This window comes from Bidens hawaiensis, unplaced genomic scaffold (genome assembly GCF_021521415.1).
Source record: "Bidens hawaiensis isolate Kalapana, Puna unplaced genomic scaffold, B.hawaiensis_p1.1 tig00010387_1, whole genome shotgun sequence".
NCBI lineage: Eukaryota > Viridiplantae > Streptophyta > Magnoliopsida > Asterales > Asteraceae > Bidens > Bidens hawaiensis.
In genome coordinates this window covers 294,797-313,310 of record NW_027491790.1, presented here as the reverse complement: position 1 = coordinate 313,310, position 18,514 = coordinate 294,797, and the positions used below count along the sequence as shown (strand labels likewise).

Genomic DNA, 18,514 nt, shown 5'->3' with positions numbered 1-18,514 from the left:
GTTTTGAAGCCCTTAAAATTGTAGTCATCGGTATACAGATTATGCTCTTTAGAGAATGATTCATCTCCATCATCTTCATCTAAAGAATTGTATTCTTCTTCGAAGTTCTTGTATTCTATTATAGTTCATCATATTGGTGATCTATTTTTGTTTTAGTTCTTTTAAGGGTTAGTACAGAATGCTTCAAGTTATTGATTAATAAACACTAAATTTGACACCCAAATAAGATACAAAAGCATGTATTTCTTGTTAAGTAACCCACATAACTGATTTGAAAAGTCCAGTAATCCAAATGTCAAAACAAACACAATTACTGTAATATATTATTAGTTACTAATTTCTATGTAATCAAGAGGCTTGAGACTCCAAAGCCCGCTTACGAGCAGCAGCTCTCTCCAACGCCTTTAGCCTGTTTGATTCTATGCGTGCTTTTACTTCTTCTGACAGTTCAGTACTGTTTTGGTCTGTTGTCTGACGTGGCACTTCTTTTGGTGCCGATGTATCACCACTTGTACCCTCCTTATTCAACGGCCCAGATGGTTCCTAGCCACGATCAAAATCATTAATTTTTTAGTTAGCTCATAACGGGTCAGCTCGACTCAACACTTTTTCCCACATCATTTAAGAAAGAATAATAACCAGAACTAGAATTATGCTTACTTCAGTAGTTTTTTCAAAAATCTCATCAAACATATTATGCTGGAAATCATCTGGATCATGATTTGGCAAAGCATCTTCCTGTTCAACCCCTTTATCTGCAAAAGGTGTATAGTTAAGTTATTTTAATAATTAGTCACTTTGAAATAGATGACCACTTTAACAGGCTAAATGCTTAAAAGAGACAGCTATAAAACAAAAAAAAAATAAAAACATAGAATGAGGGAAAAACCGAAAAACACCATGTGGGAATCTGAAGAGCATCAGTGTTTCAAGTCACTCTGCTTGTTAGTACACAACATGTTATATGTGCAGAAAACAAATGGCTTTAATCTTCATTGACCGGTTTGTACTACGCTTAAATTTATGACTTTTTCGATAATGCTGCTATGATAAATCTACTTCTAAAGTTATACATGAGTACTATAATAAATGTAGTCATTAGGAATGTACCTTGTTCAGGATTTGAGATTTCACGCAACTCTGGTGTTTCAAGTATCTTGGCTGGGTCTCCTCCATTTGCGATTTTGTCTCTCAGATCGTTTATGCACATCTAGTTAAGCAAATGAGTGAATATGAACAGAATTATAGCCGGACACATAAAAGAAGAATTTTAATTTTGGAGATAAAATGATGAATCCTATACATATGTACTCTCAAGTCTTTCCAAAATGCCAAGACTAAATGTTCTTACATACATTTATTTCCTTATGATTTATAGTTACACAACCCAAAACAACAAATTGGCACTTTATGAATCTCCAAAGCAGTCAAGATTTTTTAAGATGCTGCAGTTATCAATATCTCTGTATTTTTGTATCTATATTTTTTCAATAGCTGTCAAAGATCTTAGAATGCAAGACTATCAAGAGGTAGCACATAAAACTAGTGACTAGTTTTTATAAAAGAGTGATTGATCTTAGAAGCATAATGGGTGTTCCAGTTTTACATAAATTAAAAGGACCTAATACAAAATACTTATTAATTCATCAATAATTGCGTAAATACTCACAACTGTCAAAATTTTTCAAGTCACTGCAATTATCAACTTGTCTATATTCTTTGATTAAATATCTTCTATAGCAGTGAATGATCTTAGCAAGCAATCTTTCACAATGCATACATGTTACCACATGACTTTGCAAAGATTTAAATATGCACAGAAAGAATCATTGAAAAGGCAATTATACTTCAAGTACTGAATTTACTAAAGCAACATGAACATCGATTTAAAATAACACTACCAACACGATGAAACTAATGTAAAAAATCATTGAAATTTACAAACTTTTGATTGAAAATTATATTAACATCCGCAAGCAAGTGGCATTCAATTCCTATTAGCAGTGTCAACCCCTAGCACCAGTGAGCAAGTAACATTTAACTTATTGAAGCATCATCAACACTGGTATAAAAGAACAATATCAATGACTTTACAACTAAATTTTAGAATTAGTAACGCAATGTCCACCCACATTCAATTTACATTTACCAACCTTAACAGCAATTTAAAACATAATATTCAACTTATCTTACAAAATAAAACTAATCATGCATTTAAGCTCAGCATAACACACCAGATACAAAATATCAAATGTCATGTTTTGTGACTGCAAAGAATAACAGAAAATGAGGTCTTACCTTGACACGTTTTGAGCTGCCAACTTGTTCCACCTTGTGAACAAAGTGGTCAAATGAGTAGTAAGGCATCAGATGTTTGTGCCATTCTGAATACAAGCCTATGAGATTCCCCAGATCATTTGCCTGCATATATTTTCATACAGTTGAATTAACTTATTTTGTTTAACTGAACAATTCATTAAAAGCACAAGCTCCACCATCTTGCATCTTAGTTGCTAGTCTACACCTTTCTTAAATGCTATAATAATCCAAACGAAAGAAATGAAGTTAACTCACTACAAAGGTTTTGAATTTTCATAACTATGCATGGTAAAATGGACCTGCAGTTATGATAATATATAGGACGAAGTCGCTACTGCTGTTTCTTTTGTGTCTCTCTTTGAAATTAAAATAACGTTTACTTAGCAACTGATGTTATGCATAAAACCAAACTAAAAACAGTATTGAGTCCTATGATTCAGACATAATCATTAGTGGTCAACATTGACAGATCCATAAAATTTTTGCAATGAGTCATACTAACAAATTAACTTCTATCAGACACTTGGCAATAATTTATGAAAGTGAGAAAGATTGGGCCTTTTTCTAGGTGTAAGGAACCAAGGATATTGCCAAGTGTCAACTAGAAAAAAAAATTAGATAGACGGTTAAAAGAGTATAGCACTTCTTGTCATTAAAGCAAACTAAAGTACTACATTTTGGTTATCGAACCTGAATCAAAGCATGTTCTGCGTGTGTCATGAATATGGCATGTAGTTTTGCCACTGCACAGAATCAACCAAATGTGGCCCGTTTTAAATAATTAACATGTGTGACTAGAAACCCAACAAAAGACCTACATGTTCACCTAAACATAAAGCAAGAAACCAATATTATCACAGAAAGCATGAGCAAACTATACACAACAGTGCATCGATAGGAGTCTGTCGTCAGCAATAGTTGCATAAAGTACCACTCATCAGCAAAAACATTGATGTGTTGTATCATGTGATAGAATAATTTACATGAGTTGTAAAACAGTAAAAGCACATTATGTATTTATGATCATAAGTTAGAACTTGAATCTTCATGTTTATGCTTTCTCAATCATAACTTAACTCATTTTGATATAACAGGTCAACAACAATCAACTCATTAGTAGATTAAAATAATGAAAACAAAAGGCCTATGAACCTTGCACCTTTACTCTTGTGCATTATTAAGTTACTGTCCTTTTCTCCTCCTCATTGATAATTAGTACATTGTCATGTTAATTTTATAAAAAAGTATCAGTATATGTTATGCCCTAGATTATCATCATTATCTCTTCTATGAATTATACCAAATATAAAAATAGCTGGTATATTCATACATGTAAAAAACTGATCTAAAACTTTCATCCATAAACCAGTACATAATAAGAATAATAATAATAATAATAATAATAATAATAATAATAATAATAATAATAATCTCATACTTAAGCATCATTTACATTCTGTTATGGTTAGCTAATTCTAAACCTTCCTCAATGTTCCGACCATTTTTTATGCCGAAAATGAAATTCTCAAATTTAATATCATTTACATATCCGAAAATTATCCTGAATTTCTAAGTAGTATTTATTATATGATAACACTTTAAAAACACATTTCGGATATCCGAATTATCCAAAAATTTCAAAAACACTATTCGAATCTGAATTTCGAATTTTTTTTTCACACCCCTAATTTGGCTATCGAAACACTAGACAGATATCCGAATTGTAAAAATACTATTATTTCAGATAATTCAGATATCAATAATAACTTTTTTTAATTCTTAAATAACTTTTAAAAAACTATCGAACAATATATTTTTTTAGAATTCAAATATCCATTCGAATGTCCGAATCCTATCCAAATATCAAATACCCGAAACCTATAACACGGATTCGGATACTAAAATTCACTATCCGAAACTCCAGATATCCGAATTTGAACACGAACAAATCAATATACAATATACCTCGTGGCCACGGCCTCGGACTTTGAGAGCTTTAGGAAAATGTTTAAGCACAAATCCAATACCGTCATCAGACAGAAGCAATTCAGGAGTAAGCTTCGGTCTAGTTTTCGGCACCTTCTTCGGCTTTTCAACCGGCTGTTTTGAAGCCGTAAATGAAGATCCACCTGACTTAAAAGGATGCGATGATGCTGCAGGTTTGTTACTAGCTCCGTCATTGTTATTAGAGTTAGGGTTAGGGTTAGGCTTTGTGTTGGGGTTTGATGGACAGTCACGTGACCAGTGTCCCGGACGGCCGCACTTGTAACAACCGGTTGGTGCCGCACCGCCGTTGGTATCCATTGATCCGATCGGAAGCTTAGGGTTTTGAGTTTATTGAATTTGGAATCTGATGATTTGTGAATGAGTTTTTGAGATTGTCAGATTTTGAGTTGTTTTTGGCGGGAAGACAAAGGGGTGAGAGTGTGTGTTGGCGGGATGTTGGTAAGTTATATAAAGGTCTCCTTCGTGTGTTTATAGTTGTTAACTTGTTTGTTATATTTGGCTTTAAGCTATGTGGTAGTTCAGTGGCGAAGCTTGGACTAAGACATCGAGTGGGCCGGACTTAAAATGTATTTAAAAAGGTTATAAACACGGGGGCTGGGCTCAAATTTTCGACCGAAAACGGCTTAATTTACACTACGTATAACAAATGTCGGGTGAAAAACGGGTAAATTTACATTACCGCGCAAAAAAAATGGGGGCCAGGATTAAATTTTCGGTCAAAAATAGCTTAATTTATACTTCGTATAACAAATTTCGGATGAAAAACGGGTAAATTCACACTACCGCGCAAAAAAACGGGGGTCTGGGCTTAACTTTTCGGTCGGAAACGGCTTAATTTACATTACGTATAACAAATTTCGGATGAAAAACGGGAAAATTTACACTATTACGCGAAAAAAACAGGGGGGCCAGGCCCCTCCGGGCCCTCACTATACTTCGCCACTTGGGTGGTTGTAAGTTTTACGAGTCAGTTTTTATGTCATTGGATTGTGTAAGATTGAGAAAAGAGTAGATATAAGTCTATAATCACATGAAAAACATGAAGCCAGGTGCTAAGAGAAATGTCTAACAATAAACATTATCCTTAATTATAGAGTGCGTTTGATAATATTCCGTTATTTGAAAGGTTAGGAATACATAGCTAGTGAATCAATAGCTACTAAAGCGTAAACTACTCATTTTTCCTTCCCTGCGGGTATGACATGATGTGCCCAAGTTACTTTACGACAGTTATGGATGAAATTGAAATAAGAGTGTTAATGAAAGGAGTTCTCGAGAAACCAAACCGCAATCCCAGAGGAGGGGGCTCGAATAAATTGAGGTTTATGTAACTTCGTAAATTATATTTTTACATTTATACTTTACGATAAAAAATAATTATTACTAAAAGTTTTATCGGTTTTTCTAGTATTTTTTTATTGATTAGTGCATTTTCATTAGGGATAAGCTCGCTATCGTAAATCCCGATCCCGAAAATCGCATTTTTTTTTGTACCGGTACTGGAAATTCAGTCCCAAAAATCGCAATTTGTTGGTACCGATACGAAATATTAGGTTCAGTACCGGTATTTAAGGTAAAATTCGGGAAATACCGGTACCGTTTCGGTACAGAAAATGCAAAACTTTGATACCGATTCACTACCGACGGTACCAATACCGAATTTGCCTATCCCTACTTTTCATATGGGTATATAATTCTTTTATCTTTTTCATAATTATAATTACAGTTTTCTCCCCATTTTTTTAATGACCAATAAATAGAGAATTGTCTATGTACCTTGTACAGGATGCCCAAAGGCAAAAGGCAATTGCCATCTAGCCCAACTCACCCGTGCGATTAAGCGACTTCAAGTTATTTCCAGTTATAAGAAAAACACACTTTCTCGAAAGCTTACCGATGATAAAACCTGAACACCTTCATAATTAAATCATAGGTTACAAAAATCTTAGGTTTTTTATTTTTGAGCAACTCAAAATCAATTAAGAGATCACAAGTTTTCTCCCTATTAATTAGCTAGAAAAAATTGTAAAATAAACTTGGAAGAGGCGCTCCACTCACCTCCCACGTTGCAACGCGCGCTCCTCTCCCGTCAATTTCAATTCCTTGCATTACGCCACCAATCCACTCACCCTGCCCTACACGCTCCATATATTTATTGTGTTTTATTTTTTTTTAATACATATTCTACTCACAAAATCTTATAAACAAAACAACCTATACACATGATTTTTTTTTTATTATATACGTAGCAACTTATCTTTAAATTAATTATTTTTCATTGTGAATTTATGGGTGTACATTTTTATTATGTGAAAATAACATATCCTTTAAAATATATAAAAGTTAATTAAAGTTGACACGTTCTTTCGATTGTGAATTAGTTGTAGGAAACATGGGTTATTTGATATAAACTCAGGTTCGATTCATATTAATAACACTTTGGGAGTGACATGGGTGGCTTAATAAATGAAGATCGGGATTTTTGTAATCTCCGATTCGGTCTTTATGGCATCTGGGTTTACCAAAAGTGGGCATTCATGCAGGTGGGTTTTCCTTGAAACTGAAAATAACTTGGAGGCGCTTGTTCAGTGAAGACTAGAACGATGGACTCGCCTCCTCGATCAACCCATGAGTACTTAATAGCCTTGTTAAGTGAAAAACATAAGCGGCATTTTTCAAACAAACAAATGAAAACTCAGTCGAACAAATGGAAACCAAAAGGAGTAAAACAAGATTAGAATGAGGGACTCACCTCTTTAATCATCCCACGAGTCCCTGATATACTCGTTCAGAGAAAACAAATTCCCACCAGTCGCTGCTAGCCCCCTTCCATGAAAACAATAGCGAAACTTTTCAAACGAACAAATGAAAACCCGAACGTACAAATGGAAACCACAATGAGTAAAACAAGAATACGAGAGGCTTGCCTCCTTAATCATTCTACGAGTCCCTGATAGACTCGTTCAGTGAAAACAAAAACGACAATTTTCAAAAGAACAAATGGAAACTGCAACGAGTAAACAATAATAAAAATGTGGGACTCACCTCCTTAATCACCCCACGAGTCCTTGATAGACCCGTTCAATGAAAACAAATGTCCATCAGTCGCTGTTAGTCTAGCTCAGTGAAAACAGAAGTGACAATTTTCGGACGAACAAATGAAAACCACAACGAGATAAAAAGACTAAAATGAGGGATTCACCAATTTTATTAGGCCGGCTTGAATAAGAGGGCAAGGTGGTCGACGACCCTCAACCCGATCACCCTGCATGCCTGAATTTGTTTTTCTTATTTTTTTAATGAAAAATTATGTATTTTTAATGTTTAAAATCAATTATTCAACTCATTAAAGACTATTTTTATAGAAAAAGTTTTTTTACACAACTTAGATCATAACAAGCAAACTCATTTAAAATTTTATTGTTTAAAACTTACACAAAAAAAACTCTTTTACTTAAGACCTAAAAATCCTTTTTGCCTTAGGCCCAAAAATTTTAACGATTTCTAGAGATAGCCCGATCTTAATTATCGACCTTGGCTAAACACGGGGTGTGATCCTATAAAATCTCACTTTCTGACTAACACAAAAGTGATTATTTCTTTTTTTTTAATCGGCAAAAAGAAAAAAGTAAAAAAGAGGAAAGTACAAATATTGCTCCTAGTAATTTCGACGATGATTAAGTAAAAGAAATATAAATCTATTAAATGATTAAATCTACCGACTCATTAGCATATAACTATTTATCAAAATAAAATTTTACTTTTAATTATTTATATTATTAGTTTCTACGTTTTTAGTCAAACATAAGTTGGTGGAATTCCACACGTTAATAAATAGTCGGTAACAACACATTAAGAAAATTGATGGATTCAAACAACGACTGGTTTACTTGATCAAACACGATTGAATGAGACAACTAAAATGTCCATAATTACTTATTGTTTCATAAAAGATTATATATTAAATTTAATAAATTGCGATATTGTTGTCACATACTTGAAGTTATTTCATTAAAACATATATATTTATTACAGTCTTTTTGAAAATAAATAAAAAATTAAAAGTAGCGACTAAAGTTAGGATAAACTTGGTCCAAAATTGAGAACACGTGGTCAATACTCAATACTTGTAGATTTTTACTCTTTCTTTTATGGACTTGGTTTTTTAACCAACAATTTGCCATAAACCAACCATGAAGTTATAGACCAAAGTCAACCTCCAAAGTGCGACACAATCAAACCTTTTAACATTTCCTCGTATTGTTTTTGACCTTTTAGTATTTCATGCTTACACTTTATTAAAAAAAAATATCCAAATACTATACTAAAATTAAATAAAATAAAATACTTACTTTTATAATCCTTTTTATTTTAAACAATATTAATATATGAAAAGGTTATAATCATCTAAAAATTGTAAGAAGAAACTGGTTTAAAAAAACTACAAGAAATATATGAGTAAATAAGTATATCACAATAAGCATTAAGAGTTGTACGTGATAAACTTTAAGATGTCCTTGTTTGAATTCTCGCATTTCTCATATTATCCTCCTCTCGGGGGGGGGGGGGTCGAAATTTGTAATTCTTTTTTTATATTTTTTGCGCAACCTAGTAAAAAAAACTCCTTTACTTATGACTCAAAACTTTTCTCATACACGAACTAAAATATTTTAACGATTCTTGAGAACGATCCTAAAAGTGATGATGGAGAATTTGGTCATCAATACTCTCTCACAATACTCGCTTGCTTTCCTTTAATTATCTCTCATACTTATTCTCTCGTCAGATGATAACCATTGAGAGAAATACCCAACTCTCTAGAGGCGTGAGTCGATGCATGTTTTGTATTGATCTGCTTATGTCTCGAGTGCTGAAGATCTCTAGTTCGTTGAAGTGTTTAAAGTTTCTAACCCCAAAATAAGTAGGTTTCAAGAATTAGCTTCTTCAACGCATGTATTAATTAATTAATATAATAAGTATCAACGAAAACGTTGAAATAAAAGTGTGATGAAAACAATGAGATTGCTGGAAACAGTTGTTTGAAAACGTCATATCCAATGTTGGTTAACTTTATAATAAGACTGTTTTTAAATTATCTCATTCAAACAACAAGCATCTATTTTCTATTCATATGTTATGAGTTATGACATTTATCCAGTCTTTTAACACCTAACTTGGATCATGCATCTTGCAATACTTGTTAAAGACTTAAAAAGTATATTCACTTGCAAGGTTACCATCGTGTTTCTGTTATGCAAACACAGACTATGATAGAGCACTAAAAGTAAAATACATGCAACCAACGTTTGTGTCACCTAACATTTTTTATAATGAGCTTCTCACCAACAACACATCAACTCTAGTCACATATCATGCCATTTTAAGTAGTGTTTGGTGCCTTTTTATTTTTCTTATTATAGACTAAAATATATTATCACTAGATACTTTTAAACCACTGCTTTTTTTGTTACGATGGTTAGGGCTCAAAACTGTGCCGGACCATGGCCGGATTTAACATAAAAGTCGAGACTAAATACAGGACAAGCAAAATATACGCCGGTTCTGGTCTGGCAAAGGGTAGTACGGTTTAGGATATAATGGTTCTACAATATTTTTCTTGCTTGATATTTATTGAATTTTTGAAGTGGTAATATTTCATTAAATCAACATCAAAATGATTTTAATTTCATTTTGTTTCTAGTCGAAGACAAAGGAGTTGGTTACAAAGTCTCCAAAAGGAGAGACTGTTCTCAAGTCATTGTCCCATTTCTGTTTTTCTGTTATTACTTTTATACATATACTTTTTATTTGTCAGGAATCAGGATAATCCATAAAATAATACACTGTCATTTTGCAAGTGCCGCTCAAATACAAAATAAAAAAGAATATTATTTCGTTATGTTCTAGCAACTATTTTTAACATAGACAAAATATCAGTAACTAATTAATATAAAAATTTCCAATCTTCATAAATTTAATTTTTAAACGCATAATAATCTTCCTGCTAAACTTCTGGACGTTAAGATTACTCAAATATAAGTTTTAGATAAATCAATTTCTTTATATGAAAGATTCATACAATTTTACCTACTCGTGCATTTATACAAGTTATTTTTTCTTAAGAATCAGTTGAGATATGTTTGATAAAAAAAATATCTGGATATAATAAAATGTTGGAATAACTAGTATGTGAGTAAAAATGTAAAAAATAGTAACTGATATGAAAAGTTTAAGGGAATATAATAAGTAAAAATAATTTGAAAAATGATAGGTTTAGCCACATCGAAAAAAATTCTAATTATAAAAATCACTTAAAGTTAGATCATTTCTATATATGTGGGTTTTTTTAAAACAACTTAAATTGAGAAATAGGGCCACTACTATTTAATGAGTTTTTATCTATAATTATTACTTTGAGTTTAAACCTAAAAAAAATCATTTAGTTCTAATCAAGTTTCATATATAGCTAAACTCTTTTATTATTATTTTAACTTTTAACTCCTAAATCCTCTAATTCTACTTCTAAATTACACCATTTATTTGTTGTTAACAACCAATAGAGTACTCATAATTAAGTGTAAAATTTGTAAAAACTCATAATCAAAAAGCAACAGTAGTACCTAATTAATTAGTTTTTAGCATCAGAAAAAAGTTTTATCAAGAAACTTTATCAAAATTAAATTACATGTCTTTAACCAAACGACATTTGTCTCGCTGATTATACTTGAAGATTGAGTGTTCAGGTCTCGCAACAACATTGCCGTAATATTACTACGAAGTAAATTAGATTTTTATCATTCAATAAGAAATATTACAGATTACACGTCTTTAATAGATACAATGTGTCACACCCCGCCAAAACGGAAGCACGGACGAATGACGTCATGTATACTGTAAGCATATGATTATCGCCAACATTCATGTATTATGATACCAATAGTATTAAAAATCGTTTACAAATCATAACTTATTTTCAAACAAAGTTCGTTGAAAACAATTAGGAGATTTCTCGTATACGACCCTAAAAACCGATAGGGTTATACAAGCAAAATCTTTAAAAATGGTATCCTAATTATGCATTGAGGTCCCGTCTTCATGATTCCTTATATGCGTTGTTAATTCCCTGAAAAACATACGTTTAAAAAGTCAACACAATGGTTGGTGAGTTCCACGTCTCTATATGAAATCATGTTATTCATAAATCACTGAATCAGTTCGCAAACTAGTATACGATAACATATTGAAACAAATACGATTATCCTCCGTAGACTAGCTAAATCTACGAATTAATATGACGAACCCTGAGCCTATAACCAAACCACGACTTATATCCTTTTGCCCTGTTCAAATCTCTCAGATGGAATATACGCACCTTGTTTCGATGCAATATCGGATGTTAGCGCGACTAACCTAACAGTAGGGGAAATATCAACGTCAATAGTACTATTCGTATATTCCTGTGGCTAACTACGTTAGCTAATGGTTATAGTATGCAAGCAAGGGACTTATAGCACTACATAGTTCAACTCATGTTCGTATAAGGATTGTGTGTTTTGTTTCTAATTATCGTATATAAAAGTAGATGTGTATGTTTTCCACCCCCAAGTAAATAAAACAGTAAAACGTAAAAAGGGGGCAGTGAAACTCACATCGTGAGTTCAGTGGTCGTTTTGCTAGCAATTTCAGATTAATCACAGTTCGCCGCCTTCACACGTCCTAAACGGGTAACGTCAGTTAGTTCGTTATTGACACACAAGTCGTTTTATGCTAGTCGCTTTCACCCAACTAGTAGTTTAGTTGTTCGTGCCGGTTGTTTTCACCAACCGGGCGCTTCGTTTATTGTGTCGGTTGCTTTCACCAACCGATCGTTTCGTTTAAAGTGTCGGTTGCTTTCATCAAACGAACGTTTCGTTTGTTTGTGTCGGTTGCTTTCACCAACCGAACGTTTCGTTTAATTGTGTCAGTTGCTTTCACTAACCGAACGTTTCGTTTATTAACGTTTCTCACGTTAGTTGTGGATGAGACGTTGTCCATAAGTTTTTGTTTTCTATTTCCATATAAATATTTATATACTTATATAAATATTAAGAATATAATTATTGTTAGTATTGGTTTCATTTAGATATAACTTATTCGTTCGATCGAGTAATAAATAAATATACTTTAGGGTTATATAATTATTTCTAAGTAGTCTATCCTTAAGTAACGGCAAATGTTTTAGTAAAAATATAATGTAACTATATTTTCGTTCATTACTATCCAAACCACATTTATATACCGTTTCTTCATTGCCGTTAACAATATACGTGTTGTCTTTCTCAATTATAAACTTATAGATTTATTCAAAACCATATTTAGGCTTTATAAAATTGCATAACCGCAATCTCAACATAAAAGTTTGTAAAACTTTTATTTACTCAAAATTACAAAGCACGCTTTGGCTATAAAATACGTTTGTTTTTCTATTAAAAGTCGAGTGTACTCGTTTAGATGCATTTTCTTTATCAAGACTATTTGTACTTAAAGTCACCAAATACCCGCTTTATTAAACAAACAACTCGTGTTTACTTGTTTATATCCTTTCACATCCAAACTTTATATATTTTACAAGTAGAATTTCCATCTTTCAAATAAATATTTGTATATAAATAATTTATACAAAAATCCATCTTTTTAACAACATGAGGTTATATGCTATTTTTAGTGCTTTGAAAATACAATCTAAGTTTTATCTTTCATAATCACCATTTATATCAAGAGAACCCTTTTAACTATTATATTACCCCATAACCATCTTTAACATGTTTTTAACTCAAGTTTTATAACCATTTTCAAATCTTTGACCAAAACTCATAATATTTAATATTAAGTTAATCTTATGTTTTAGCATCATAAAAACATTAACATGTATTTTGATCATTAGGTGTTAGAGCTAGCATAAACATACTAAATATATAGACAGGCTCAAGAGGTTTAGCTCATTTAGTTTTAGAATTAACCCTTAGAGAGAGAGAGAGAGAGAGAGAGATTAAAGAGTCTTGAGCTTGTCTCTCCACGTGAAGCTCGCTTATCTTCCAGGAAAGGGGCTCCTACACCATATTGATCTTGAAACACAAGATATATGGATTCATTAGAATTTATGTATGTATGTGTTTGTATGTACATCGCAGAGAGAAAGTGAGAATGTTATGAAGAAAGTGATCGTGAGTATACGTGAGTCCCCTACCTGATGAGTGAGAGTGTGGAGAGAAAAGATGGCGGTTGATGATGGTGGTTACGGTTGGTGGCATGTGGTGGTACGAAGTGGTTTCCTGGTGGTGACGAGTTGACGGTGGTGTGTCGCGGTTATGCTACGGTGGAGTTACGGTGCCATGAAGGTGGAGAGAGAGTGAGAGAGAAAGGTGGTTGATGGTATTTTGCAATGTTGTAAAAGTAGGTCTACAAGGCCGAGTACTCTCCGAGTACTCGCTACAAGGTATGGTGCCGATGAGAGTTTCTTTAACTCCGCTTAGTTACTAAAAATTGTTCATAGGTGGTCAACTTCAGCCATAAATACATCTAGTCGGTTAACTTGGGCATATTTTGACTTGAAAATACAACATAATTCGTATTTCTATAGTATTAAAAAACGAATATCATTTTTTTTAATTAATGATTAACAATTTTTAGAATAATTTAGTTTTTAAAAATGTATTTCTCTTATTTATATTGATATTCACTTATTTTCTTATATATATTAGTAAACTTATGATATTTGAAATATATATATTACCCAAAAATTAATTTTTTTTTATATTTATCATGTCCGAGTACTCCCCGAGTACTCCCTCCAAGGGGGTCGGCCGCCTAGGGGCCGCCTAGCAACTTTTGCAACATTGGTATTTTGTGTGGCAGGAAGTGGCGGTTTTATAGTGCTACCGTTGTTGAGGAGTATGATAGTGATGGTGGTTTACTACGGTGGAGAGACGTGGCTAGGTTTGCTGGTCTAGTGCTAACAAAGAGCAGAGAGGAAGAGTGGTTGTAATTTGTTCAGTCTTGAATGATGTATATATCATCTTGCTTCTTAGGATTGTTTATACCGTAGGTAACAAGCATGGTGAAAATCTTTAACAGTAGTGAACATATATATTTGATGGCCTTGGTTTGAAGATATCAACAAAGAGATGGGTTTGTGTTGCTTGTGTCAGCATACACGACAAGAGTGGGAGTGCTCATGATTGACTTCTACCATATGTGTTTTCTTTGTGAAGATATTGTTTATCTTTATTTTATCTTTTCTTTTATTATAGTAAAAATGTTCAAAGTAATATTACTAACATCATATTATCATTTTAGTCATGGTCTCTGTTTGTTTGGAGGCAACTTTGAACACACTTTTATTAAACTTGTATGTCATCTTATTTGCCCGACATAATACCTAATGTTTCATATTAGTTTGGTGAAACATATAAAGTTTTAGATTTATTAATTGCATTAAATTCATTTGAAGACTATATGACTTGTTCTATTGTATGTGCATTAAACTCTCGTAGACCTTATACAAGTTTCTAAAAACAAAAATGTCTATATTTTATATTATTTTTGTTTTGGTATATATATATATGGATGGCGTTATGATTTTAATAACATAGAAAGGGCCATGATGTCTGGATTAGTTAGGATGAATTAGGGATAAATCTATGTGATTAAGTTATATTCCATGGAGATTATGTGACATTCGTCAATTTCGGGTCACTTTTGTTTTGTAAACCCGACCCGTTTGTAACCCGAACATTTCAAATATATAAAAGATTGGATCTTGTCATTTAAAATATATAAAATATGTAATTTTTTTTTATATTATGCATTGTTTGACCATTTAAACATACCCATTTTTATGCAAACTATAAAAGAATCTTTATACCCAACCCTTCACTCCTTCCCTATATATACACACACCCATCTTCTTCATTTTACTCTTGCTACATCTCCAAAAACTCTCTCAAAACTCCATAGATTCAAGGTTGTTATTTCTTATGTATTCTTGAAGTTTTGACTTCTCAAGTCAAACTAACTATAGTCTTTCATTATAACTTGTTCATCTAACATTACTAACTCTTGAATATGGTGGTACAACATATATATAATACACACCCCTTGTTTCCTTTATTCGTTACTTAACCGACTTTGGTTGGTTAAGTTTCGAATGTCATAAGGCAATGCTTCATTGAGGACTTCGTGTTCTTGATATATATTTACACACACATAACTTATTATACATATCACTTATGACTAACTTCTAACCCTTTAGTTTGTTCATCTTATTTACAAGTTCCATGGTGTGGGTTTGTATAAGACTAACCTCGGTTTAACCGAAACTAGTCCAAACCGGAAACCGAACTTTTGTTTACTAGTTTTGTTAAAATAGTTGTTTAAACATGTTTATTGCTAGATTTGAGTTTCAAAAATCATTTTTACAAGTTCTTTGATATTAAGCATATGGAATCCATCTATGAACTCGTTGGGAGATGGAAACCGAACTAAACCGAAACTTTTGCTTAAAAGACTTGTAGTTAACTTTTTTTGTTGTAAAATTTAAGTTTTCTTCATTTATAAACCAATATACAAGTTCTATGATATTTGGGCATGTAGAAACCATCTATGAACTATTTGTGAGATGGAGACCGAACTATACCGACTTTTACTCGCTTAAGACACACAAGTGTGTTTTTAGTTATCAAGACTTGTATATTTCTTTAAAAAATAGTTTACAAACTGATTTTAATTATTTTCTTAAGTACTTGGAATAGTTGGATCCAACTTGATCTCATAACATAGCTTGGACCGACAAAACAGAACACTCGCTTAACGTGCGTTGTTAGTTCTAAACAATAGATCTACATACTTGGTTAAGTGTTAGTATGTTTTAATGAGTTATCTCATAACAATTAATATTTTGGAAAGTTGACTTTGGGTTCGACCATTTGTCAAGACCCGAACCGACAACCCGAACACTCGTTAAAAACCTGTTTTAGTATCTTTAGCCTAATGGAACTTGCATTTTAGCATTTTCCCCACCTTATTACTTAACATTGGTTAAGTAAATATTAAGGTTAGATACTTTAACCCGGTTTGAGAAAACATACATTTTTTAAAAGGGTTATTATTATAAATTCTTAAATAGTTAAATTTTAAACCTTGAACTTTAATTGATTAGTTTTTGCAACAATTATTTTATTTAAAGATCTTCAAGACAACCTTTCTAAATCCAAGACTTTCTTTTATTTAGGCTTCATACGTTAAACTCGTCGTTCCGGCAAATCTCCAAATAATCAATCTTTCAAGTTTATTACTTGAACGTGAGTAACTTCATACCCCGTTTTCTATCTTTTATTTTGGGGGTGACATTTCAACTTATCTAAACTAAATGTTTTATACTTGGGTCTTAAACCACAAATGTTGTTGTATACCTTACTTGAATAATTGCTCGATTTGGTGTTCTATGCTTATTTGACTATGTGTTTATCGCTTTTGGATGGTGGAACTATAAATCCTAGACCATTTGGCAACCCTTCATGGCAATGTGTCGTTAACGTAATGCAATTAACGATAACTATAAAATCCTAAACTATTTGACAACCCCTTATAGTTGGGTGTCGCTAACTTGTTAGCGATAACTATTTATCCAAGTTTATAGCTATTATTTATGGTTTTGTATACTAGTTTTGTGGCTTTTCATACTATATATCTATTGTTCAAACTTATGAATTGCTCACCAACCTTTGTGTTGATAAAATTTATTTTATGAAATGTTACAGGTTTGCATCTATGTTGATTATGGAGTTCGGTGAAGAAAACGTCACAAATACCGTTAGGATATTAGAAAAAATGAACAATATTTGATTTGCTATATTTTGTTACATTTTGTTGTATTTGAGCTATGAATATTTGATTATGTGACATTTTCGATGTTGTGAAATGAAATGAGTTTGTTAAATATTGTCGCTTTAAATAGTGTCATGCGCTTATGAGCAATCGTTGCACCCCGGCATGTTCCGCCGCCTTTGGTCGGGGTGTGACAGATTAGATGTTAATATTAACCTTATTCGTTCTCACGTTTATGTACCGGTGATAAAATGCGACGTAGAGTTCTAAAGTAAATAATGAACCCTCGTAAATCATTTTTGTTGTCGCTATTTTATAAAAGTAATTATAAAATACAATCTTATAATATAGAGTTCAATTCTCCTGGTTCGTCTAGGTATACATTCGAGTCGTTTAAATAATTTCACCAACATCCGTATTTGTCGAATACATCCGAAAGTTCGAGTAATTTAATTAAAAATAAATTACTTATATGAAATGCATTATGCATATGCGGGCTCATGCCGGACTCGTTGTGATTAAGCATAAAAAAACACAATCATTCGGGAATTAACGTAACGAAATAATGTTTAAGACATGTACGAAAAATGACTTAATTTACGGAGGGTCACACAATGGTAGCTAATAAATGCTTAATACTATATATAAAAAAAATACATAGATGCATCATTTAAAAACATATTTTAATACCTTATTTTTAAAAAATAAAAACACATTTCTCTTGTTAAAAAAAGTAAAATAAATATAATAATAATAATAATAATAATAATAATAATAATAATAAATGGTCCTTGCTGGTAGTATGTTAAAGATTTAAATCCTCGGCATTTGCCACATACTACTATTACTAATCCAAGCTCCGTCGCCGGATCACGCCGGTCACGTTTGTCACTTTCCACCTCCTTCCGCTGACCTAGCCTTACTATTAATATTATTATTATTACTCTCTCCATATATCTATATCTATATATCTATATATATATACATCCTCCCCTGATATCACCGCCTCCTCAATTCACTCTTCCAGTTCATCTCATTTCTACCCTTACATCAACATATTCTTACCCATGGGCTTACCTGATACCACCGGCGTTGATATTCACCTACCTCCTCAACCGGTGGAGTTTGTTCACAACGAAAAGCTTAACACCGTAACAACCGCCGATGATTACGCTGACCGTATCAATATCAATATCAAACACGTCGAATCAGAAAACAGAAATTCGGTTTTTTAGTTTTGAAAAGTCATAGTTTTTTGTTTGAGTTGGATTTCGGTTTTTCTATTTTGGCTTTTTTTTTTTTTACTTTTGTGTGCGTATGGGTC

General features: G+C 32.4%; 1 protein-coding gene across 1 annotated transcript; it reads right to left on the bottom strand.

Annotated features, from left to right (window-relative positions):
* Nucleotides 1-251: 251 nt before the first annotated feature.
* Nucleotides 252-4,738, bottom strand: LOC143535097 (uncharacterized). The gene is made up of 5 exons (XM_077029429.1): nt 4,285-4,738; nt 2,299-2,421; nt 1,111-1,210; nt 661-755; nt 252-543 (listed from the first exon to the last, which is right to left on the bottom strand). The coding sequence occupies exons 1-5, from the start codon at nt 4,621-4,623 to the stop codon at nt 349-351; spliced, it is 852 nt and encodes a 283-aa protein (XP_076885544.1). The 5' UTR covers nt 4,624-4,738; the 3' UTR covers nt 252-348.
* Nucleotides 4,739-18,514: the final 13,776 nt, after the last annotated feature.

What these genes read in the sequence shown, in the direction of transcription:
- LOC143535097 (XM_077029429.1), bottom strand. Translation starts at nt 4,623, where the DNA reads ATGGATACCAACGGCGGTGCGGCACCAACCGGTTGTTACAAGTGCGGC. An exon ending in TCCGAGGCCGTGGCCACGAG is followed by an intron (nt 2,422 to 4,284) that starts GTATATTGTATA and finishes AAATATATGCAG; the next exon opens with GCAAATGATCTGGGGAATCT. An exon ending in AATCTCAAATCCTGAACAAG is followed by an intron (nt 756 to 1,110) that starts GTACATTCCTAA and finishes CACCTTTTGCAG; the next exon opens with ATAAAGGGGTTGAACAGGAA.